This window comes from Schistocerca nitens, chromosome 4 (genome assembly GCF_023898315.1).
Source record: "Schistocerca nitens isolate TAMUIC-IGC-003100 chromosome 4, iqSchNite1.1, whole genome shotgun sequence".
Classification (NCBI taxonomy): Eukaryota; Metazoa; Arthropoda; class Insecta; order Orthoptera; family Acrididae; genus Schistocerca; species Schistocerca nitens.
In genome coordinates, this window is record NC_064617.1 from 878,994,452 (window position 1) to 879,020,699 (window position 26,248).

Here is a 26,248-nt window from a genome sequence, read left to right on the forward strand (position 1 = left end):
AGAATATTTCTAAGATTCTTCAACAAATTGATGTCAAGGATGTTAGATGGTTGTTTTGTCGATCACTTCAATTACTGTTCTTGTAGAACTGGACATGGGTTTTTGTTTGAAGGACCTACGATATAGTCAGAAGAGGGGCTAACTCAGCCACAAATCTAATAAAGAATCTGATAAGGATTCCATCGGGCCCTGGAGATTTGTTCAATTTTTATGATTTCAGTTGTTTCTCAACATCATTGACATTAATACTTATTTGATTCATCTTAGCAGTGGTACAAAGATCAAATCGGGGCTATCTCGTTTGTAAAGGAAGTGAAAATGAAGTTAAGCATTTCAGCTTTTGCTTTTCGACCCTCAAGTTCAGTTCCTGTCTCATTCACTAGGGACTGGACCCTAACTTTGGTGTCACTAACAGCCTTTACACATGACCAGAATTTGATGAAAGATCATTTGACAATATTCTGCTACGTTAGTCATTGAAGGCATCATTTATTGCACTCTTGACGGAGAAGTGTGTTTCATTTGAAATCTCTCTCTCTCTCTCTCTCTCTCTCTCTCTCTCTCTCTCTCTAGCCTTACACTTTGTTTTAAACCTATTATGCAGTAATCTGTGTTTCTTTGGAAGTTTGTTTACAGTGGCAGTATGCCGTGGAGGGTCCCTCCCATCTAAACTATTCTATTGGTTACATATTTATCCATTGCATGGCCAGTTATTCTGTTAAACTTGTGCCATAGTTCCTCTACATGTTCCTGCCCTGAGCTCTGAAAGTTGCAAGTTCCTTATTGAGATTTGAAGTTACTAATTTTTTATCTAGTCTACTGAATGTATATATCTCTCTGCTTGTTTTAGTTGTCTTTTGTACTGTGTTAATCATTGTTGCCACAACTGCGTCAAGGTCACTGATACCAGTTTCGATGTGGCCATTCTCAAAGATGTCAGGCCTGTTTGTTGCCATTAGATCCAATATATTTTCATAATGAGTGGGGTTCGTGACCATCTGTTCTTAGTAGTTTCCAGAGAAGGCATTTGGTATTGTTTTAAAGGATGTCCTATTACACCTACCATTAACAAAACTGTAGTTTCTGCAGTTGATTGCTGGATGATTAAAAGTCTTCACCAATGATTACAGTATGACTGGGGGAACTTACATGCAAGTGGACTGAGGTTTTTCAAAAAGTTTTCAGTTACATTAGGAGATGAGTCTGGTGGGCGATAGAAGGATCCGATTTTCATTTTATGCCCACCCCTGATACTGAGTCTTACCTAAACAATCTCAAATTATGAAATGAATTATTCCCTTTTCATTGAGTTCTCCTCTTTAAATGCACACACAGTACATGCAGTAAATGAATGATATTCCTAAACAATGGGAAACATTTTCACATGGATTTCAGTTTCAGCAGCATTGTTAGCTTCAAACCCATACATAGGCCTCCCTGCTGTCACTGAACTAGACTCCTCCTGCCCACCTTATTGCTGCTGTGATGTCCATAACTGTAAAATAGTATGTTGCATGAATTATGTGGGTATGCCACTTTTCAGCAACCGTCATTAACATTGTTACTGTCAGTAACAAAGCTCAAAACTAGAGCTTTTTGTTAATTTTCAAAGGAACTTGCATTTTGTGCCCATTTTTCCCAGTTAACAATAGTTTCTTCTTCTTCTTCTCCTCTCTCTCTCTCTCTCTCTCTCTCTCTCTCTCTCTCTCTCTTTCTCTCTCTCTCTTTTTTTTTTTTTTTTTTTTTTTTTTTTTTGCAATACTGAAGTTGGCTTCTTAATAAAAAGTTTTTTCAGAAAAATAACCATTTTGAATGATAACAGAGGCTTGATTGTAAGGAATACTGTTCACTTCTTTTGCCTTTTTTGCTTTATGGTGAATATTCCGTGCAGGGAGCTTTCATAGAAAATCTGTTTCTGTCAGAGCAACCTTGCAATACAAATTAAGCATTCTAGTCAGTCTCTTCAATGTGTTTGCTCACACTTTTGTGTCACTTAACGCAACACATGACATAAGTGAAATAGTAGCCGAGCCCTTGGCCGTATCCAAAGAATAGAAGTTTTTACAAGTAACATTATTTCTTTGTTGTAGTGTAAACCTCAGTTTGGCAATATTATTCCCAGCTGTAACATCTGGTAAAAATCTGATATCACATTTTGTTGGTGTGAGGAAACTTCTCCATTTGCAACGACAGCAGTTATGTCATTACTCGTGCTGAATGAGTTGTGGTGCTATGAAGTACAGCAAAAACAAAATTAAATTGAAATGCTTGTTTTTACCTCTTAAACACATTACCATTAACAACTGTTCTTGTTAAATATAAATGATCTTTCATCATGTATGCAAGAAGCAGAAATAGTTCTCTTTGCTGAAAATGCAAGTATTATGATGAAACCCAATAGAGTATCTTCATAAATACTGCCCAAGGCCTCACCATACTATTCGAAATTATACATCAGGGTGAATCAGTAAATGGAACAAAATATTCTAAATTCTTAAGTGTTTATATTATAATGGACATGAACTGAAAATCATAAATGTCTAAGCCCTAAAAATTTTGAATTATGGAAAATATCAGATTTTGGAGATGAAAATGTAAAAAGTGATTTAACTTTCCCTCTTTCCATTCCCTAACATCTTATGGCATCAAATTGTGGAGCAACTGCTCTGCATAACTACTATGAGCTACATCCGTGTGAAAGTTCATACCATATTCATGCGTTGGTGCCATACTCATGCTTTGTTTGTGTCATACAGTTTTTATACCACCCCCATTTCCCCATTACCAAATATTTGATCCCTTGACACCTCAGGATGTGTTCTGTTAACTGATAGTTCAGTTATATTAATGCCTTTCACATCTGTGTTCTTTGGAATAGGAATTAGTACATTTTTAAGAGACATAGGAATTAAAGAGATTAGCTGCCATTGGGCATTGATTTATATCAGTGGTGTAAGGTGAAAGTTTGTGAGAAACTGGGATTTAGACCTGAGTCTCCTCCTTTCTAGGCAGATGTCCGAAAGGACAAACACCACATTTGCGTATAGGACATTATTCATGAAGTCTGTGGGTATTTTGCCTCTCCATATATTGCGCATACAAAGTGGAATAGTTTAGTGATGGTAAATCTCCAAAGGATCTCAGTTATTCTGAATGAATGTTGTTTTGACTTGGGTCTTTTCAAGCTCTCTCAGATTCTTCTTCCAGTACCTCCCATCTTATCTTCAACTTCATTTCCCTTGTATTCACATGTTAACAAAATTTATGCTTACTAAATAGTTCATGAGTTTGTAATAATGGTGCTGGGTAGCAAATAAGCATTTTAAGTAGTTTTGATCCTATATGATTAGAGTTATTATTCACATGCTCTGTTCTACAGTTCCCTTTTTGAAAATCTTAAAGTACCAAGCATTACGCAACACTCATCTCCATCCTCCCAGCTTTTGCTGAATGCCGGCCATGATGGCCGAGCGGTTCTAGGCGCTTCAGTCCGGAACCACGCGACTGCTACGGTCGCAGGTTCGAATCCTGCCTCGGGCATGGATGTGTGTGATGTCCTTAGGTTAGTTAGGTTTAAGTAGCTCCAAGTTCTAGGGGACTGATGACCTCAGATGTTGAGTCCCCTAGTGCTCAGAGCCATTTGAATTTTATTTTTTGCTGAATAATCTTAGAATCACAGCTTATTGTATCACAGAACATTGTTGCATGAAATTGGAAATTCTTGTTGTGATAGTTAAGGACAGTGGTTTCAGCAATAAATAGAAGACATTAACTAAACAAACGCTGTTTTTTTACCTTGTTTCACAAATTTTGTTATTGTGACTGCAAAACCTAGGTTTCAGGTTATAAGCCCATTTTCAAGTACATTACTGATTCCCAAAGGTGATAATGCACAGATAAACATGATGATAAGACAAAGATAGTCATCTCAACTTCTTAATTTATTGATCCATGCTTAATGTAAAATTACTTCAATGACCATTTTTGTAACATATTACATATGGAATAACACAATTCAGCAATTACTCTAACCTGACTAAACATACCTGGGAATAAAGTTATGCATCCACCAAGAACTTTTTATCTACTGATGGATTGAGGTCAAAGTTTTACTTTTGTCCTGGAGTTGTGATACTGTCTAAAAGAGGTGAATAATTGGATTGGGTTTGCTCTTTTAATAATAGGTGTGGGGATGTACACATTTGTTTTTTAATTTCTAAAATTTCTAGCTGGTTGAGTTTAGCCCTCTTTTCCTCTGTGTGTAAGACTTGTACATCTTTTGTGTATTTGTGGGTATTGTTAAGGCAATGTTCTGGAAAGGCTGAATCAGACTTCTTCAATCTCCAGCTTCTATGATGTTCTTGAAGCCTGGTGCAGATTGACCTCTCCATCTTTCCAATGTAGCAAGACTGACTACTGCCACATGTGATTTTATAAACCCCACTTTATTTTATGACTCCGTTGTTTGTCTTTCGCATTGAACAAGCAACTACCTGTTGTCTGAGGGACATAGAAAAACAGAGAGAAACCCTTTGCCCCCAAAACCTTATTTATCCTGTTTGATGTTTTCCCTGTAGAAGGTAATCTGCACCATTAACAATAACCACAAATATATAATAGATGTACAAGTCTTACACACAGAGGGCCGGCCGGAGTGGCCAAGCGGTTCTAGGCGCTACAGTCTGGAACCGCGCGACCGCTACGCTCGCAGGTTTGAATCCTGCCTCGGGCGTGGATGTGTGTGATGTCCTTAGGTTAGTTGGGTTTAAGTAGCTCTAAGTTCTAGGGGACTGATGACCTCAGCAGTTAAGTCCCATAGTGCTCAGAGCCATTTGAACCACTTTCTTACACACAGAGGAAAAGCAGGCTGAACTCAGCCAGCTAGAAATTTTAGAAATTAAAAAAAAAAAGTTCATCCCCATACCTATTATTAAATGAGCAAAAACCCAATTCAGTTATTCACCTCTTTTAGACAATATCACAACTCCAGGACAGAAGTAAAACTTTGATCTCAGTCGATCACTAAATAAAAAGTTCTTGGCGGATGCATAACTTTATTCCCAGTTATGTTTAGCCAGGTTAGCGTAATTGCTGAATTGTGTTATTCCATATGTAATTTGTTAAAAAATGGTCATTGAAGTAATTTTACATTATGCCAAGTATCGATAAATTAAGAAGTTGAGATGACTATATTTGCCTTATCATCATGTTTCTGAAAACGGGCTTATAACCTGAAACCTAGGTTATGCAGTAACAATAATAAAATTTGTGAAACAAGGAAAAAACAGTGTTTGTTTAGATAATTTGCAATGTTTCACCAAGAACCCACATTCATTCAATGAAAATAGAAGGCATCACTGAAAATACGTTTCCCTTGTGACGTAAGTAGGAAGTATTTTTGTGTAAGAAATAGACTACAATTCAAACGTAAAGAAACTTCCTTCTGCTGTTCCCCTATAAGTACATAAGCTAGATAAGCAAGCTCAGATGTCTGAGGTAGACCAAAGCACACTGCTGCCAACGGCACTGTCCCAGTAAATCATTGTGGTGGTCAAACAACTTTTGGGTTGTCATAAGCTTTGCTTTGTACTTCACAGTGAGTTTCTCGTTCATAACACTCACTCTGTTGATTGTGGAAAAGGTAATAGTGCTGATTCATTTCATTTTTCAAAACAGTGAGTGGAAAATCTGATGAGGAGGAACGGTAAATCTGATGAGGAGGAACTTCGGGATGTTTATGGCACATCCCGCAGTGAAAGTGCAACTTGGTTGCCCATTTTTGTTGCAGCAGAGAAGTGTATATGATATTTGAAGGTCATCTCCCTTCCTGGGAAACTTCAGGAAAGTACAGTATCTAAGCAGTATCTATTAACTGCCTTGAATTTTGTTCATCATCTTTAAGATTAAGACTTCTACCACTATCATCCAAAACATCTGTCGTGGCAAGTGAAAATTTGTGCCCAAGTGGAGTTTAAACCTCAACACCCTGCACACTGCAAGCATTTTCCTAAACCAATTACTCCTCAAGACTCAGCAATTTTACCATCCTATTACTTCCAAACACTGCAACCAGGGAATAACACCACTGGTATGCTTGAAAAGTTGTTCAACATCAAGTGAAGATAATGCATTTTCACTGGTTAATTATAAAGTTTGTTACAGGCTCTCTCTCACAACTGCTAAAAGCAATGATGCTGTGCACTTCCTCTGTAGAGCCACAAAATAATGTTTGACAACAAATTGTTGACTTGAAGAATTGTGATTAGCAAATGTAATTTATTTTAAGGAGGCAGTGAAATGATTTGGCGCAATAGCTATATGTTGCAGAATCAAAGTTATAGAATGCAGGAAAGTACCCAATTTATGCAATACAGCGTATGCCACTGAAGTCTGGCCTTGTGTTCTACCCTGACAACAAAGTGCGTAATGTATAAATTGGGTACTTTCCTGCATTCTTTCATTTTGATGCAGCTTATGTATGACTTTGATCTGGATACAAATGATCATATTTGGACAAGTGATCTGTAATTAACCCTCGAGTGGGTGCGCCATTCTTCATAACATGAGTGTGCGTGCTGTCTTTATATTACCAACATATATTAGCAGAATGACAGTTTAATCTTAGTTTAACTAAACAGCAATAAAATAAACTTACATAATATGAGCCAAACACTGTTTAATTAAACAATAATGAAATGGACCTTCATCATATCACTATGTTGCCACAGACAGTGTTATCCCACAGTAATGGACCACTTGAAGCATTGAAAAGCGCAGTTGCATCAGATCCCAGACAGCCTCTTGTTTGATTTCTAATTATCTTGTAGACAACTGCCTCGTTCTGGGATTGTGCTGGTAGCCCATGCTCTGGATCACTTTCGTGCATGGATCGCAACTTTTTTTCCTCCTCTAGTTCTCTGTTTTATATTACTGCTGCTCACTTGGGTGCATGACAATACCATTTATCACTGTGTTAGCTAAAGAATAATGACCGAATAGGTATGGGCTCACAATTGTGAAACAACAGTGGAACGGTGCAGAACATTTTTATTTGTGGTTGATGCACATTATATCTAGGCACATCCACTGGGGGGTAATGATGTTCTTTATGCCTGCAGATTGTCTGTTATTTGCCAAAACTGGCAGTTTGAATGAAGTGACTTGCAACTGTTGTACCAAATCATTATTTTTCAAAAATGTGATGTATTGTTTAGATGAGTTCTGATTGCATTCAGTCACTAGAAAATTAAAAAGATATGTGTGAGAATCCTGTTTATACTACTCCTTTGATTGTAGTATTACAGTATAGTGAACCTGTGTAATGAAACTGATTTACCTTGGTGATATGATGCTAGTGTCCACAGGAACCCATTTACATTCTATCTTTGTTACAACTGGCTGTATCACTTTACACTCTGGCTCTTCTTTGCGAAGGTGATCTTTTGTCAGTCCCTTTTGTTTCCATATGATGTTGCCAGCTGTTGGTTCAGTTCAAAGGAAATAATTTAGTGTAAGAACAAAATTCATAGCTCCCAGTAAATTACACACAAAAATTGTCTAATGATCAAGTATGTTGATTGTCATTATGCATCTTCCACATTTTTAAAATTATACAGGGTGTCCCACATAAAACTAGTACACCTCATACCCAAGATTCAAGTAACAATGAACTAATTAAAAAAAAAGATAATAGTAACATTGAAGGAACATGTATTACCTGTTTGTAAGAGATGCTAGAAGTGGTAGAAAAGGGCATCCAGGTGTCGCTTACTTCATGTGATGACTGTACAAGCAACATGCTCTAATTCTGCACACATGGTGGAGATAATTTCTCTAGTAATGTTCCATTTAAGGTTGTCTGTTGTGCTTATTTCTGTGCCTCATAAATAAAAATCACATGATATTAAGTCTGGAGACCCTGGGGGCCAGACACCCTTCTGACAACTCTGTCTTCAGGGAACACATTGGTGATGTGGCGCATGCTTTGGTTGTATGTTGCTCCGTCTTGTTGCAGTAGTGCATACAGCTTCTTACCTGTTCATAGAAAGAGTCAAGGATCTCTAGATATCTGGCACTGTTTTAGCTGTAATTGGAAAAACATGGGGCCAATAATGCACGTGCCGGACAATGCACACCAAACACCTATCTTTTCTGAGTGGTAAGGTTCTTTGTGCAGAATGTGTTGGTTGTCCTGCAACCAGTATCTGCAGTTCATGGAGTTTACATAACCTGACAAATGAAACCAGGCCTCATCTGATGTGAAGTAAAGCAAGGGATCCAAGTGATCGTTACCGGTTGATGTCAACAGCTAGTTACAGTAATGAACTCTCTCTCTCTCTTTTTTTTTTCCTGATCCTCAGATTTCATTTCTTGCACCTCATTCAGATGATATGCTTTTAATTTCATATGTACAAGAGAGATCAACCTGTTGTGAGGACTTCTCGTAATGTTCATGTGAATTCTGTCTGTAGTTTCAAGGGTCTTCACTGTTGGTAGCCTATTCCTGTGTACATTCTGAACTGTTCCAACAGCTCTCCATTTCTTGTACAGATCTTGAATGTTGTTGGGTGTGGGGAGTTTCCTACAGGGATACATTGCTTGAAACATTTCTTTACATTCCTTGATGGATCATGTCTTTAGGTAACACTCCACATTATCAATTCACTGTTCTAATGCAAACTACACCATTTCTGTAACAACTTTACAAAATGAGCTTTCGACAACAACTGACGCATGAACACACAGCTGCACTCAACTTTCTCATAAAATGTAATGTAACCAACTTGTGAGACATTGTTTCCACTTCACAAGCAGATCTACTAGATATGATTATCTGGTACATGAGGTGTACCAATTTAATGTGCAAGCCTTTGTACTAAACATATAGCTGATTTGGGGGTAGTTACTAATTGCTCATAATAACCTTGGTAGCTGTTTTTAATAGTGACATTGAAGATGACTACAGGGGATTATAAGACACTTTCCTCTAATACACAGGTTTAGGCTTGTCAAACAACTAGAATTACTGAACAATCACTGACTGCTATTTGTTGCTTTGCAGTGAGACGTGTGTTATTCAAATGTGATGTGTCAGAAGCATTTCAGGTTTCTCCATTTGCCTTATATCATTTCCCTAATATTTATCTTTCTGCAGGAAGGAGTCCATTCATAGGAGAAATTTTCTTCTAAATTTGTGATGTGCCCCCTGTACAAAAATGATCTGGGACAGAAAAACTACACATAGAGTACACGTACATGGTAGTTGAAAAGTTCTCAAAATTGGATAAAAATAAAATAATCATTGTTCTTATTTTACATCAAAGTGTCTGCCTTAATGATAGGTTTCTTCTCCAAGGATGCACAAGAAGTGGCAAACACGGAGTGTCACAAGAAAGGCCCATGTTAATGTCATGGTGTGCCTGATGTATGTGTTGCTCTATGAGCCTGTTGTCTGTGAGAACCTCAAATTGCTTGTTGCTGAACTGCCCCTTCCCTTTCACCTCATAGGGCATTTTAATGCACACAGTGTACTGTGAGGACCCAACATCTCTTGCCTCAAGTGTTCAGAAATTGAGGTTCTCATATAAACTGAAAATATTGTACTGATGAGTATGGGTCACTTTAGTTGTCTTGTCACTTCTACAAGTTCATCTATAGCCAATGACATCTCCTCCTGCTCACCTGCCCTTGCAGGCACTGTGCAGTAGGAGGTGGACTATGACCTTCATGTAAGTGACAATTACGTCAACTGGATCCATCTGCCAAGTGGAGCAGTTGACAAAGGGAGGCTGGTGTGATGGCTGGTCTGAAAGGCTAACAGGATGCTTCACAGCCAGTTAACTATTTTCGAACAATGGATCACATTACTCTTGTGGTTCACTGAGCCACTGACACATCCATCCCCAAATAGTCAGGAACACGTAGGAGGCATACTGTCCCTTGGAGGAATGATGAATTTTGTTCTACAATCAGGGAGAGGAAGTTAACTGTGTGAAGGTTCATTCTGTGTCCTGTGGATGAGAATCTTGTCACCATATGGGTCAGGGATCCAAAGGTAGGGAGACTAGTCAGTAAGAAGACATCATGGCAAGAGTTCTTGAACTCCACAAGTAGATCCACATCTGCAAGTAAAGTATGGGAAACGATTAAGAGGATTTCCTGATGGCACTCATGACTGCCGAAAGCAGATGTACAAAAGCAGGGATACCTCCTAACAACACTGAGAGACACTGGCTGGACAATGGTTAAAATTTATAAGAACATTATGGCCAATAATAGCCAGGAACCAACATTCCATCAATATCGGATGACACACGGAGCTTCTTGGGATTTCTGTGTCACGAACTTGGAGGAATACAACTAGCCTTTCTCTCTCTGGGAGTTGTATTCTACATTGTCAGTAGCTTGTGATACTGTGCACACTCACAGCCAGGTAACATACAGAATGTTTAAGCGGTTAACCAGGATTCAAAGGAGGTCCTCCTTCAGATGTTTAATAACATTTGACAGACAGGAATGTTTCCCATTTTGTGTAAAGAAGCTACTTAATATCAGTTTTAAAACCAGGGGAGGATCATGCTAAACACAGTAGTTACAGCGTGCTGAGGTAACAAAAGTCATGGGATAGCAATATGCACATTACTGTCTTTTGTAGTCAGGTGATTCATGTCAAAAGGTTTCCAATATGGTTACTGCTGCGCAACAGGAATTAAGTCTTTGAACGGGGAATGGTAGTTGGAGCTAGATGCACGGAACATTCTATTTTGGGAATTATTAGGGAGTTCAATATTCTGAGATACACAGTGGCAAGAGTGTGCCGAGAATACCAAATTTCAGACAGTACCTCTCACCACAGATTACGCATTAGCTAATGACCTTCAATTTAACAACCAGGAGCAGTGGTATTTGTGTAGAGTTGTCAGTGCTGACAAACAAGCAACGCTGCATGAAATAACTGCAGAAATCAATGTGGGACTTACGACAAACATACCCGTTAGGACAGTGTGGCGAAATCTGGCGTTAATGGGCTATGAAGCAGACGACTGAAGCATGTGCCTTTGCTAACAGCACATCATCTGCAGTGGCCCTCCTGGGTTTGTGACCATATCGGTTGGATCCTGGATGACGGGAAAACCCTGGCCGGATCAGAAGTCCCGATATCATTTGGTGAGATCTGATATGGTATGGTTAGAGTATGGTGCAGACCCCACAAAGCCAATGGAGACACTGCACTGTGCAAGCTGGTGATGGCTCCATAAATGGTGTGGGCTGTATTTACAAGGAACGGACTGGATCCTCTGGTCCAAGTGAACTGATCATTGACTGGAGATGATTATGTTCGGTTACTAGGAGACCATTTTCAGCCATTCATGGACTTCATATTCCCAAACAATAATGGAATTTTTATGGATGACAATGCGCCATGTTGGTGGGCCACAATTTTTCACGATTGGTTTGAAGAACATTTTGTATAATTTGAGGAAATGATTTAGCCATCCAGATCACCCTACATAATCCCATCAAACATTTATGCTAGATAATCGAGAGGTCAGTTCATGCACAAAATTCTGCACTGGAAACACTTCACAATTATGGATGGTTTTAAAGGCAGTATGGTTCAATATTTCTGCAGGGGGCTTCCAATGACTTGTTGAGTCCATACCACATAGAGTTACCGCACGACGTTGGGTAAAATGAAATCTGAGATGATATTAGGAGCAATCCCATGACTTTTGTCACCTCAGCTTATTATCAGTCTCACTAGCTGCACAGGAAAGATGCTGGAGCGTGTGGTCAACTGGCAACTAGGGGATTCTTGAAACCAGGTCACACCAAGTGACCTCAGTGCGAGTTTCAGAATGTATCACATAATACACAATAACCTGAGCTGCTAGGAACAGAATTTAACAAGCTTTCTTCGATAAGAAAGACCTTGTCAGTGCATTATTTGATTTGGCGAATACAGTACTGCCTGGAAACGTATCATTTTGTTCTGACCCTGTGAGTTTCTGTGGAAATCTCCCCACTTTCGTACAGTCATTGCTATCAAACAGGTGTTTCATGTCGGGAACCTACTATTTGAAGATTTTAAGCAGGAGAATGACATTCCTGAAGGGTGTGTTTTAAGTGTCATGATAAGCTGTATTACAGTCATCGTTAGCAGACCTGTGCAGTACTCCTTACTCGTGGGTGATGTCTCCATCATATGTGTGTCCTCTAACATTGTAACAGCTACTCAGCGATGACATATGACGATCAGCAGGTTGGAGGAATGGGTGAACACTACAAGTTTCAAGTTTTCTTTGGAGAAAATATTTGTGTTGGTTTTAACCACTCTTACTCTCTTTTTAATTAACCTCTTTTAAAACCTTGGGATACCATTCTCACTTCTAGGAAGAAAATGAAATATCTGGGCCTTACTTTTGATGAAAAACTGATGTGCCTGCCACATGGATTTAATAAGCATGCCAGATTTATGGATTAACACAGCCTTCATACCTTAAAATGCTGGAAGTGGCTCATCATCAGAATATTAGGCTCTCAACAAGACCAGTGTCTAGCTTGTTTGCTGAGGCTGATCAGCCTGCACTGTCCAACATCATCTCCTCATGGTATGCCTCACATACAGGGCTCTGTCTCCCCCCAGGGGGTCCACAACTCTTTTGTGGATACGTGTGTAGCGAGCACGGGACCCCGAGTTAATATGGCCTTCCTTCCTTTCTGGGCTGCATACCTTCCCTTTCCGCATCCTTCCCCATCCCCCATCTTCGCCCCCACCCCCCTCACCTCTGACTTTTTCCTTCCCTTTCTCCCCCTCTGGGAGTATGGTTTGTGCCTATGTCTGGAGACGGACGCTCGAATCTGTTACAAATTCTTTGCTTTCTCCGCTTGCAAGTCTTCATCCTTCCTCTGTCCTTCTCTTTTCCTTACCTCTTCTTTTTGCCCTTTTCTCCGCTGCGGCATTTGAGACCCCTCTTCTTTCCTTTCCCTTTCTCTTTTTCCCTCCCTGTGCATGTCTGAAGGCCGACCCACGCATTTCCATGTGTAGCCGGTGACGGAGTAATGCGTAATTCCCCGCCCCGGGTAGACAGGTAGGACACGTACGTACCCCCTGGTAACGGCCAGGCCCAGGGAGGGGTGATTACCCGAGCTGATACCTTCCGAAAATGCCGATTGGTCCCTCCGTCCGTTTGTCGGGAGGTGTGACGTGAGGTATGAACAATCACCTAAGGCGGGAGTGCCCTCAGAGAGGGCCCCCACAAGGGAGGAGTGCGCCATCGGAGACGACGGTAATCATGGGGGATTCTTCCGCAATGGTTTCCTCACCTTCCACTATGTCTGCTCACGAGCGTAAGTTCACTGAGTCTCAGCCACAGACAGTTCTTCCATCATTGCCACAGTTCCTTTTTGTTTGTCGGTCTGACGAAGGTCACGACTTCTCCACGGTCAACCCTTTCATTATTCAGAAAGGTGTCGACGCACTTGCAGGTCCTGTAAAGTCTTGTTCCAGATTATGAAATGGCACCTTGTTGTTAGAAACAGTCAATGCCCTCCAGGCACAAAAATTGCTGCGTACTTCACTGCTCCACACCTTCCCTGTCCGGGTTGAACCGCACCGCACTTTAAATTCCTCGCGTGGAGTCGTTTGTACACGCTCCCTCGATGGATTGTCTGACGAAGAAATTCAGCACTACCTGTCTGATCAGGGCGTAACGGCTGTTCATAGAGCTATGAAAAGGGTTGACACGAACATCATTCCAACCCGCACTGTCTTCTTGACATTTGACAAAGTTCAACTCCCATCGAAAATCAAAGCAGGCTATGAGATAATTTCCGTTCGCCCTTACGTCCCAAACCATACGCGTTGCTATCGGTGTCAGCGGTTCAATCACACCAACCAGTCCTGTTCCAATCCGGCCAAATGTGTTACGTGTGGCAAGAATGCCCATGAGGGTGCTTGACCACCTCCATCCCCTCGCTGCATCAACTGTATGGGTGACCACGCTGCTTCCTCTCGAGATTGCCCCATTTTTAAAGACGAAAAGCTCATCCAGGAAATCAGAGTGAAGGAAAAGATGTCGACCTTTGCTGCTCGAAAATTATTCGCCAGTCGACAGCCCACCGTGCCTCAGACAGGAAAATACAGCACTGTCCTTGCTTCTCCTCGGCCAACAAAGGAGGCGGCCACGCAGACTTGCGACCTCACCTTTAGTACCACGGTCGTCAGATCGGCCAGCGCAAAGATCGCCCGTTCAACCTCACCACTTTCGCCTGCCCACTCTGTGGCTCACCCTTCATCGGGTTCTGCTAAATCTCGAGCCCACAAGTCAGACACCAAGACTTCGAAAAAAGAGCATACTCGTGAAGATTTTTTACGTACCCCAACTTCACAACCATCGGTTCCTCCTTCATCTAAACATCATATTTCCAAGAAGGCTAATAAGAAACCCAGTTCATCTCCTTCTCCGCCAAGGCGTGTCCCATCTACAGCACCATCTGGCGGAAATCGCCCTCGGCCGTCTTCTGTGTCGCCGAGGCGCACTGCTGGCGGCCGATCAACCGGCCGATCGCTGGTGGCAGGAGCTGCTCCTGAACAACGTATGGATCAGGATCTTCTGCCTTCGGCTGAATGCCATTCCATGCTGTCGGTCGCAAGCTCTGAGCAGTCATTGAGTTGACAGCAACTTTGGTCACATTCCTCCCTTTTCTGTTCACCCTATGTCCATTATCCACTGGAATATCCGCGGCATTTGAGCCAATCGGGACGAATTGTCGATCCTCTTATGATCCTACTCGCCGGTCATCTTCTGTCTTCAGGAAACAAAGCTGCGTCCCCATGACCGCTTTGTTCTCCCCCATTTTCAGTCCGTCCGATTTGATCTCCCCTCTGTTGAAGGCACTCCAGCCCATGGAGGACTCATGATTGTTCTCCATGATACTCTCAATTATCGCCCAATCCACTTAAACACTTCCTTCCAAGCTGTCGCTGTCCGTCTTTCCCTTTCTGGATATACCTTTTCTCTTTGTACTGTATACATTCCATCGTCCACACCAATGGCACGAGCTGATCTCCTTCATCTTCTTGGTCAGCTTCCACCCCCCTATTTGCTGGTTGGGGACTTCAATGCCCACCACCCGCTTTGGGGATCTCCACATCCTTGTCCACGTGGCTCACTATTGCTGGACGTCTTCCATCAAGCGGATCTAGTTTGCCTCAACACTGGGGTTCCTATATTTTTGTCTGCCTCCACGACAAATTTCTCTCATTTGGACCTTTCGGTCGGTACCGTTCCGCTAGCTTGGCGCTTCGAATGGTTCGCCCTTGATGATACACACTCGAGTGACCACTTTCCATGTGTCCTTAGACTGCAGCCTCAACTACCATATATGCGCCCGCGACGCTGGAAGTTTGGCGAAGCCGATTGGACACTTTTTTCGTCTCTAGCGACATTCGATGACCGTCACTTTCCTAGCGTCGACGATGAGGTCACACATCTTACCGACGTTATTCTTACAGCTGCGGAACGTTCAATACCACGCACCTCCGAATTGCTCCGGCGCCCCCCAGTTCCTTGGTGGAACGAGGCATACCGTGATGCAATACGTGAGTGGCGTCGTGCTCTTCGCGTTTTCCGCCACCATCCTACTTTGGCCAACTGTATCCGCTATAAGCAGTTCCGTGCGCGATGCCGTTGCGTCATCCGCGATAGCAAGAAGGCAAGCTGGAAATTCTTTACTAGCTCATTTAACAACTTCACTCCCTCCTCGGAAGTTTGGAGTTGAATTCGACGGTTATCTGGCGCGCCTAGTTTCTCCCCGGTCTCTGGGCTCACTGTCGCGCGTGATACATTAGTGGACCCCATTGCAATTTCTAACTCATTGGGTCAACACTTTGCTGAGATTTCGATTTCTTCAAATTACCCGCCAGCATTTCTCCCGAAGAAACGTGCAGCGGAAGTGCGACCTCTTGCTTTCTCCTCTCAAAATCGCGAAAGCTACAATACTGTTTTCTCCATGTGGGAACTCCAACATGCACGCTCTTCTTCTCCCTCCTCCGCCCCAGGACCGGATGGTATCCACATCCAAATGTTGCTGCATTTATCATACCATAGTCTGCTTTACCTCCTTCGCCTTTATAATCGAATTTGGACCGACAGTACTTTTCCCAGACGATGGCGGGAAGCTGTCGTCGTCCCTGTTCCAAAACATGGAAAGGACAAACATCTCCCCTCTAGCTCGCCCCATTTCTCTCACGAGTAGTGTATATAAGGTTTTGGAGCATGAATTGCTGTTTAGCTTGGTGGCTGGAGTCCCGCAGTCTTTTGACACCTGCCCAATGTGGTTTCCGAAAGCATTGTTCTGCAGTTGACCATCTTGTTACTCTCTCCACTTACATCATGAACAATTTTCTCTGGAAACGCCAAACAGTAGCATATTTTTTGATCTGGAGAGAGCATACGATACCTGTTGGAGGACAGGCATCCTCCGCACACTGTTCTCTTGGGGCTTTCGAGGTCGGTTGCCCCGTTTTCTTCGCGAATTTATGGCAGAGCGCACATTTCGAGTGCGGGTGAACACTACTTTCTCCTGTACTTTCTCCCAAGAAAACGGGGTACCCCAGGGCTCCGTGCTAAGTGTTGTACTGTTTGCCATTGCCATAAATCCAATTATGGATTGTCTCCTTCCTGATGTCTAGGGCTCCCTCTTTGTGGACGATTTTGCGATCTACTACAGCTCTCAACGGACCAGCCTTCTTGAACGACGTCTTCAAGGATGTCTTGATCGCCTCTACTCTTGGAGCATCGAAACCGGCTTCCGTTTTTCTCCCAGTAAGACCGTTTGTGTTAATTTTTGGTGACGTAAGGAGTTTCTTCCACCCTCCTTACATCTAGGACCTGTCAGCCTTCCGTTTTCGGACGTCGCTAAATTCTTGGGTCTTATGTTTGACAGAAAACTGTGCTGGTCCTCCCACGTTTCCTATCTTTCGGCTCGCTGTCTGCGATCCCTCAACACCCTCCGTGTCCTGAATGGTACCTCCTGGGGAGTGGACCGAGTGGTCCTTCTCCACCTCTATCGCGCCTTAGTGCGCTCGAAATTGGACTATGGAAGCATAGTTTACTCCTCTGCTCGGCCGTCTATTCTTCGTCGTCTCGACTCTATCCACCACCGTGGATTACGTTTAGTGTCTGGAGCTTTTTACACCAGCCCTGTGGAAAGCCTTTATCCTGAGACTCCTGAACCACCGCTGTCCAATCGGCGAGCAGTCCTCCTGAGTCGTTATGCTAGCCATCTGTCTTCCATGCCTGCTAATCCAGCCCATGACATTTTTTTCGACGCCTCCTTTGATGTAGGGTACGCAGGCCACCCTTCCTCCCTACTAGCACCGGGAGTCCGCTTCCGTCAACTTCTCCATTCTCTTTCCTTTCGCTTTCCTAAAACCTTCTTGCCAACTTGGGGTACAGCACCGCCTTGGCTCCGTCCCCGGATCTGCCTGCTCCGTGACCTTTGTCAATTTCCCAAGGATGGTACCCCTTCACTTGTTTATCGTCGGGCATTTGCTGCTCTATGTGCACAAATGAAGGAAGCCACATTTATTTACACTGATGGCTCGAAAACATCGTTAGGTGTAGGGAGTGCCTATATTGTTGGCGACACCCCAAATCAATTTCGGCTTCCCGACCAGTGTTCGGTTTATACTGCGGAGCTTTACGCTGTTCTCCAGGCTGTCCACTACATCTGCCGCCATCAGCGGATACAGTATGTTAGATTCTCTCAGCTCTATCCTCAGTCTCCAAGCTCTTTACCCTGTCCACCCTCTGGTCCACCGGATTCAGGACTGTCTGCGCTTGCTCCACCTGGGTGGCGTCTCGGTGGCGTTCCTCTGGCTCCCAGGACACGTTGGTATCTGTGGAAATGAGGCGGCCGATATAGCGGCCAAGACTGCAGTCTCTCTTCTTCGGCCAGCTATTCAATCGATTCCCTTCACCAATCTACGGAGCGTTTTATGTCGTCGAGTTGTTCTTTTATGGCCCGCCCATTGGTCGACACTTCCCCATAATAAATTGCGGGACGTGAAAGCTCTTCCTTGTGCTTGGACCTTTTCCTCCCGAACACGTCATTGGGAGGAGGTAATTTTAACTAGACTCCGGATAGGGCACTGTCTTTTTAGCCATCGACATCTTTTAAGCAGCGATCCTCCCCCACTCTGTCCCCACTGCTCTCAGCTGTGGACGGTAAGACATCTTTTAATTGAGTGCCCCTATTTTACTCCGTTACGCGCCCGTCTACAGCTGTCGCCTGACATATCGTCCATTTTAGCAGATGACACGCGCTCGGCCGATCGCGTTCTCGAGTTTATTAGTGTCAGTGAAATGACGTCAGTCATTTGAAGCCTTTTTTTGGGGACAACCAACCCCTTTCCGTAGTGGATTTTTAAGCCTTCCTTCTGCTTTTAGTTTCTCCAATTTTTTGAGTTTCGTTCCCATTTCTGCTGGTTTCGATTTTCGGTTTTTACTGTTTCCTAAGTCACGGACCAGGCGCTAATGACCATAGCAGTTTTGCGCCCTAAAACTAAAAAACCAAAAACCAACCAAGGGCTCTGTCTGTTCCAAAATTGCCAGCATCCATCCCTGTTGCCCAGCACCTGCTGGATTAATTTTTGAACTGAGTGGTTACAGGATGATTAGATTTTTAAAACTAAATTTCATGAGATTTCAAATTGTCATTTGGATTTTATTAGTATTTATGCCAATGGGTCTAGGCAGGGGTGCTCTGTTGTGTTCCTCATATGTGTCCTTAGGATGGAGCTCATGGAGCAGTTTTCAGTTTGTGGAATTTTTTGTTGTCCTGAGGCCACTTGATGCCAGATGAGATGACATAATCGCAAGTAATTCCCCATCTTCCCAAAATATCCTTGCTATTGGTGAGATGTACCCACTAAATAGGGTGCTGTGAGATGTCGAAGATACTCTCCTTTTCTTGGAAAGGCAGTAAAAGGAAATAATTTTCTGCTGGGCACCAGAGAATGCGGTATCTGGGGAAATGAACTTGCAGCTGCTGAGGAAGCTTACTCCCTTCAGCTTCCTGCTCACTGTCCAGCCCCCTTGCAGACAATCCCTACATACCTAACCTAGAAGACCATGTGTTGATGAGAGGCTCAGTATCTGGATGTAAGAAATAATGAGCTGTATTCGATGAAACCTTCAGTACAACCACAGCTTATGTCCTTCCCATCACTGTGAGCTGAGGAAGCTGCCCTTCCAAGGCTCAGAGAGGGACACCACCAATTGACAAACGGCTCTCTCTTACATATTAAGGACCTGTCAATATGTCAGAGATGTCAAACACAGATGTCCATACAGTGTACTTTAATGGGACGTGTTTTATATGATGACCTCATGACAGATCTATTTCTCCCAAAGGATCAGCCCTATATTTTAAGCGACAATGACTTTTGTATTTTAAGGTTTTCTGTGTCAGGGCTCCTTCCTGAAATATTCTGTGTAAGATTTTAGTGTGTCGCAGAGTAGCTTGGTCACCCATTATTTCCAAGTAGTCACTCAGCTACAATAATCTGGACTGTTTTAAATGTACTTCTACTGATATTTTGTGTAAGGGGCATTCAAAAAGAAATGAGCCAGAGGCATAATTACAGAAACCAGTACCTGTATGTTAGAAGTATTGACTTTGGCTATTGAGACACTTGTCCCTCTGTGACACAAGATGGTGAATGGCTGTCTCATAAAATTTCCGGCACTGTAATGTGAACCAGTTCGGCATGTACAGCTGGATGTCGTCATCCGAGGTGAATCGTTTGCCCCCTCAGAGCCTTTTTAAGGGGACCAAAAATGGCGTAATCACTGGGAGAGAGATCCGGACTGTATGGAGGGTGGCCAAGAAACTCCCATTTGAATTTCTGCAGGAGTGCTGCGACTGTGCTGGCCATATGAGGCTTTTGCAGTGTTGTGGAGCAGAATGACCCCACGGGTGAGATTTCCTAGTCATTTTGATTTGAACGCTTGGCGAAGGGTGGTCAAGGTTTGTGAGTAACACTGGGCATTTACTGTTGTCCCGTGATGCAGGAAGTGAATCAGAAGGGGGCCATCTTGGTCAAAAGAGAATGTCAGCATAACATTTCTTGCACTCGTGTGGACGACGACGTCCAGCTGTATGTGCAGAACTGGTTCATATTGCAGCCCCGGGAATTTTATGAGACATCCATTCACCACCTTGTGTTACAGTGGGACAAGTGTCTCAACAAGCAGGGTCAGTACTTCTAACATTCAGGTACTGGTTTCTGTAATTATGCCTTCAGCTCATTTCTTCTTGAACACACCTTATACTTGGTTTTATCTAGGTATTCTGCTGTGTTTTATGTGCGTTTAATGGCTGGTCATTTATGAAACTCCTAGTGTCACTCATGTTCTAAATTCTTGTTTGTTGATACAGCTTAGTTTTAAAATTTAGTGTTTCTTTCTTTTTCTTCTTTTATTATTATTTTGTGTTAGCTATCCGATGTCTTTTCTCAGTTTTTCTATTCTGATCTGTAGCCTGTGTTGCCATGCTGGTTTTGTGGGTTTCTTCTGTGTGTTGGTTGGTTCTGATCTCTGCCTAGTATGTATATTTAGTGTAGTGAGTGCTCCTATATAAACCAGTAGTTGTAACTCTTCCATTGTTGTGTTTTCATTTATTTTGTTGTGTATGATTGTGTTGATAGTTTTTATTGTTGTTTCGACTTGTGGGTTAGTTGGCGGTCTATGCAAGAATGGTCTAATGTCTGTATTTGTGTCTTTGTGTTCTATATATGTCAGCTGAAATTTTTCTTCTATATCTAACATGTGTGTCACTTCGTGTTCTATTTGTGCTTGTTCTGGTGGCTGTCTTAAGATTTCGTTTTCCTCTGATTGTTTAATTGATGTGTGTTGTTCTTTGTTTGCTTGCTCTGGGATGTTTGAGCCCATTACTGTATTTTCTTCTTCTTCTGATTGCACGTTATTTTGTTCTAGTATTTGTTGTACTTGTTGTTTGATGTTTTCTAATTCTGACTGGGGTATCCTGTTATTTTTGATTATTACACGGATCTGATCAGCTAGTCGTTGTTCTGTTAAAAATTTTAATTCTGGGTATCTGGTAATAAATGTTGTGTATACTTGTGATCTGTATCCAGTTGTGTTGGTTCCTAGGTTTTGTTGCTTGGTAATAACAGAACATGAGGTGTCGATTAACTTCATCTGACCATCTCATCCTCTGTCTTTGTTTTCCTTCTAGGGTGGTTGCAGGAAGCACACCTTGAAAACACCTCTATTTGGATTTAAATCATTTTCCGTGTGGCTAGCAGTGTCGTTACCATTGTGGGCGGGCATAGGGTTCAAGCGTCGTCCCCGACCATGACAGCGCTTGTCCGAGGCTTCTTTAGTTCTGTCCTGAACCAACTAATCACACTAAAAGGGGGGTTAGCCCTATTAGTGGTTTGTTCTTTTTGTCGCCTTTTATGACTGGCAGAACATACCGGAGGCCTATTCTTTATTATTATTATTATTATTATTATTATAGATTTCCACCACCCTCCTCTCTGTTTATTTCATGCAAAGGCACTGATAGTCTCCCCATTTAGCACCCTAAAACACTAAACACTAACTTAAACAATATTATGGAAAGGTAGATTGCTACTCACTATACAGATGACATGCTGAGTTGTAGGCAGGCCCAACAAAAAGACTGTTGCAAATAAGCTTTTGCCCAAAGCCTTTTTCAAAAAAGAAAAATGTGCACACATTCACATAAGCAGGCACACCTCACATTCATATGACCACTATCTCCAGCGACTCAGGCTAAAAAACTGTCTGGCTGGAACAGCCAGACATACATAGCGGTTACGTGAGGCGTGCTTGCTTTTTTCACTCATGTTTACCTCTTATTCTGTTCTCAGATCCTGGTATGTTTATTTCTTAGTTGAAATAAATAGTGTTCTATTTAAGGGTTTTTTTTTTTTTTTTTTTTTTTTTTTTTTTAACTAAGAGTACAACCCCCAATTATGTTCCTATATATTTTCAGGTTTTATAAGTTATTCATGAAATTGATGAAGCTTGTTTAGGGACTAAGCACAATATGACAACTGCACAGTGTCTCTTTTGCAGACTATTATTTACATCCAGATTGATTAGCATTCTGATTTTGTTTCAACCTTACAATTTATTGAATTTGACAATGTTATAGTTATTTTGTCTTGTTTCTTATAACTTTATATACGTACCTTTGTATTGCCTGTTTTCTGCAACAATAGCAGAAAGTATATTTTGAGCCTAACTTGACCTATGTCATTAATTTACTAAGAAGCTTGTTCCAGCATGGAGGGACACGGAATTTTTCTATTGTATCCCATCCACAGCACAGTTCTCTGTCTACAAAAAAAAACCCTGCAGTCTCTGTACATAGAACTTTACAAAAATTTTTGTTATATAAATGATGTGTGCACAAAACATACATTTGGCATGCCAAGAAGTCTGATACTGTGTGTCTCCAATGGTTAAGTGTGTGAATAAAATTTAGCCACTTATGACTATTCCATTTCATTGTGTCTTTACCTTTAATGAATACTGTGCCAAGTAAAATTCTGTGTTATATTCCATGATGACTTATTCACTTACATATTTTTTTCTTGTCATAGTATGGACTGCTGGTCCCAATTGTATAAAATATTGTGTTGTTCAGTGCATTCTGATATTCTTCACAGCTGAAAGGTTTTCCAGATTCTGCATTTTTTGGAAAGTAGAGAGGATAACGAGGTCCTGAAAAATATTTTTTATTATTAAATTTATTTGGAATAGTAGATTTTCATATCATATTTTGCAGCCAGTAGATACCCATCTCACCTACTATATCAATAATATTTTGTTGTATGAGAATGCTGGTTGGTTACTTTCAAATGCTAATAGTTTGTAACAACTTGATCCCCATTTCAGCTATTGGTGGTTATGGCCCATAAATGTCTCTTGGTTACTAACATAATGTACATTACACATATATCAATTTAATAATGAAGATTATGAAAATTATTTAAATTTAAAATTCTAATTATTTGTACTTACTCATTCTTTTATTGCTTTGGATAAATTTGACAATGTGTGTGTATTACAGTTGCTATGTCAACAAGTGACTTCTGATAGGCAGTTGTTCTGCTACAGCAGTCTTATGTTGATTTTGTTAGTTCATAGATGTTGATAATGAAGTAATATATGCCTTATGTAAAGGCCAATTGATAAAAAAATACCTTTTTGATTGTTCACTGTCCAAAAGAAAAACATAGACACATTTCCTCCTTGAGTTAAGTTACTGTAAATTCAGTTAGATAGTAAGCATTATTTTTTTCAGGTAAACTGGATGTCAGAGATGCAACACATATAAGAATTCTTCAGACCGTTTATTACAGATTTACTGGTGCAAATTTGGGCTGCCCATGCTATGGGGTGCACTGGGAGCATATAGGTTTTCAGGTAAGATACAGGAATCTTTCAGTGACTTAGTTATTTAGTCCACGAATAACTATATAATCTTAAAAAAACGCCTTTTGATTAGCCGTAAGTGATCATAAAGAAGTTTTCAACCGATTGTCAGTGTCTTCTACCAGTAATTTTATGCAGATAGATCTCTGTAATGCCGCAACTAATGTGGAAGTGTAATTGGTTCCTATAATTGTAAAGCATGGTAGAAAGAAAAGTGCAGAACAAATCTGGAATAAACAATTGTTGCTTTGGAAGAAATAGAGGTACCACAAACTTTTCAATGTAACCAGAATCAGTCCTCCTAACACAACTGAAGACCAGATGATCACAGCAGTTTGGGAAATGTAACTTCCCATCTCTTGTCTACTATGTAAAATTAATGCAATGTGACTCAGTATTACAAGTCACCATAGTGCATCATTTTACATGTTGTGCAGTTCATTGTGCTGTCTCAAAAAAAGTGAGAACTGCAATAATAATGAGTATGAAATCTAATCATCACTGAATTTCATATGTCTTCATTTCTTTCAGCTGGGGTATTAAGTTCAGCAAATACTAATAATGTAACTAGGTCTTTCTTTCCAAAATAAACCAGTAATTCTCTTGTCACATACTCTTTTTTAGATTACATATTTGCATCCATACATAACTGAAGGCTCTGTCCAGACTGACTTAAGAGTAACTTCTGACTAACTGAAGGCTAACAGTGTTTCAGTGCAGCCTGTGCCTAAATTGCTTACATTGCTAACTGAAACATATACATTCTACTGACATTATTTTCTAATATTTATGTGCATATAACATAATATAATTTCTACAAGGTAACAAGTGGTTTTATATATGAACAATAATTAAGAAATAATGAAAAGTAAATATTTTCAGTCATATTTTGACTAATGTTACATTGTTAATGGACCCTTCTGCTTGACAACTTCATAAAATATTAATCAAATGTGAAAAATCACAGTTTGAAGTCAAAAATAATAAAAACATTTTACAATTCATTCATAAATGTTCGAACATACAGTCTTACATAGTTTCATAAAAGTACAATTTCATAGCAGAGCTATCTGTTCCTTAAGAATGTGTAGTTTTAATGGTGCAAATAATTTGATAACACTCTTGTCGTCCACAAAATCTTTTAGTAGATTAATGTTCTTTTAACATCTAATTTTACAACACTTGTTAGCAACGGTTATTGGAAATTCATACATAAAATGTTTAATTATTGTGTCCTTTGGAAGTTATTTATATGATTATAACACATATTCTGAAATTAAGTTAATCAGAACCATGAATTGACAAACAAAAATCTTGCCTATTACAATTTTAATTGTTGCATGTAATTTCATACTTAATATCTGGTGTAAGAACTATATGCCATAAGGGTTGTTATAATGCAATACAACAATGCTCCATTTAGTTATGTTTGTATAATTGACTGGTTAATTATGACAACTAAACAATAGAAACCCCAAGTTGGAATATAGACAATATAAGGAAAAGGATAGATTGCTACTTACCATAAAGATTACATGGTGATTTTACAGACAGGTACACTTAGCTTTCAGCCTAAGCTCGTTCACACACACACACACACACACACACACACACACACACACACACGCGCGCATTCATTAACACAAGCAAGCACACATCATGCATACATGACCACAATCTCCAGCAGCTCAGACTGGAATGCATTCTGGTTCAAACTGCTGGAGATTGCAGATGCTTGCTTGTTACTTATTTATTTATTTACACGTGAAGTTCTGTAGGACCAAATTGAGGTGCAAATCTCCAAGGTCATGGAACGTGTCAGTATGTGAAATTACAATGTAAAAGTAATAACAGATAAAAATAAAATGTTTATGAACCTGAAAAAGTAAAGCTATAAGTTTAAGTAAATACAGTCAACAATACAACAAGAATCAGCTTAATTTTTCAAGGAACTCCTCGACAAAATAGAAGGAGTGACCCATGAGGAAACTTGTCAGTTTCGATTTTAAGGCGCATGGATTACTGCTAAGATTTTTGAATTCTTGTGGTAACTTATTGAATATAGATGCAGCAGTGTACTGCACTCCTTTCTGCACAAGAATTAAGGAAGTCTGATACAAATGCAGGTTTGATTTCTGCCAAGTATAAACTGAGTGAAAGCTGTTTATTCTTGGGAGTAAGCTAATATTGGTAACAAGAAATAACTGTAAGGAATACATATATTGAGAGGCAAATGCCAAAATACCCAGACTCGTGAACAAGGGTCGACAAGAGGTTTGTGAACTAACACCACTTATTGCCCAAACCGCCCACTTCTGAGCCAAAAATATCCTTTTAGAATGGGAAGAGTTATCCCAAAATATAATACCATATGACATGAGCAAATGAAAATAAGCAAAGTAGACTAATTTTCGTGTTGAACGATCACTTAGTTCAGATACCGTTCGAATAGTAAAAATGGCAGAATTAAGTCTTTGAACAAGATCCTGAACATGGTCTTTCCACGACAGTGTAGTATCTATCTGAACACATAGAAATTTGAACTGTCCAGTTTCACTATTTGTATGCCCATTCTGTGAAATTAAAATGTTACGTTTTGTTGAATTGTGTGTTAGAAGCTGTAAAAACTGAGTCTTACTGTGATTTAGTGTTAGTTTATTTTATACAAGCCATGTACCTAGATCTTGAATTGCACTATTTGAAACTGAGCCAATGTTGCACCCAACATCCTTTACTACCAAGCTAGT

The 26,248-nt window shown here is 40.8% G+C and overlaps 1 protein-coding gene across 1 annotated transcript in view; it reads left to right on the top strand.

Moving 5' to 3' along the window:
- Nucleotides 1-26,248, top strand: part of LOC126253390 (ELMO domain-containing protein 3-like) — a 131,989-nt gene that overhangs the window by 50,801 nt on the left and 54,940 nt on the right. Inside the window, exon 4 of the mRNA XM_049954685.1 lies at nucleotides 23,371-23,492. Coding sequence (XP_049810642.1) covers nucleotides 23,371-23,492 — 122 coding nt within the window. The remainder of the gene's footprint in view (nucleotides 1-23,370; nucleotides 23,493-26,248) is intronic.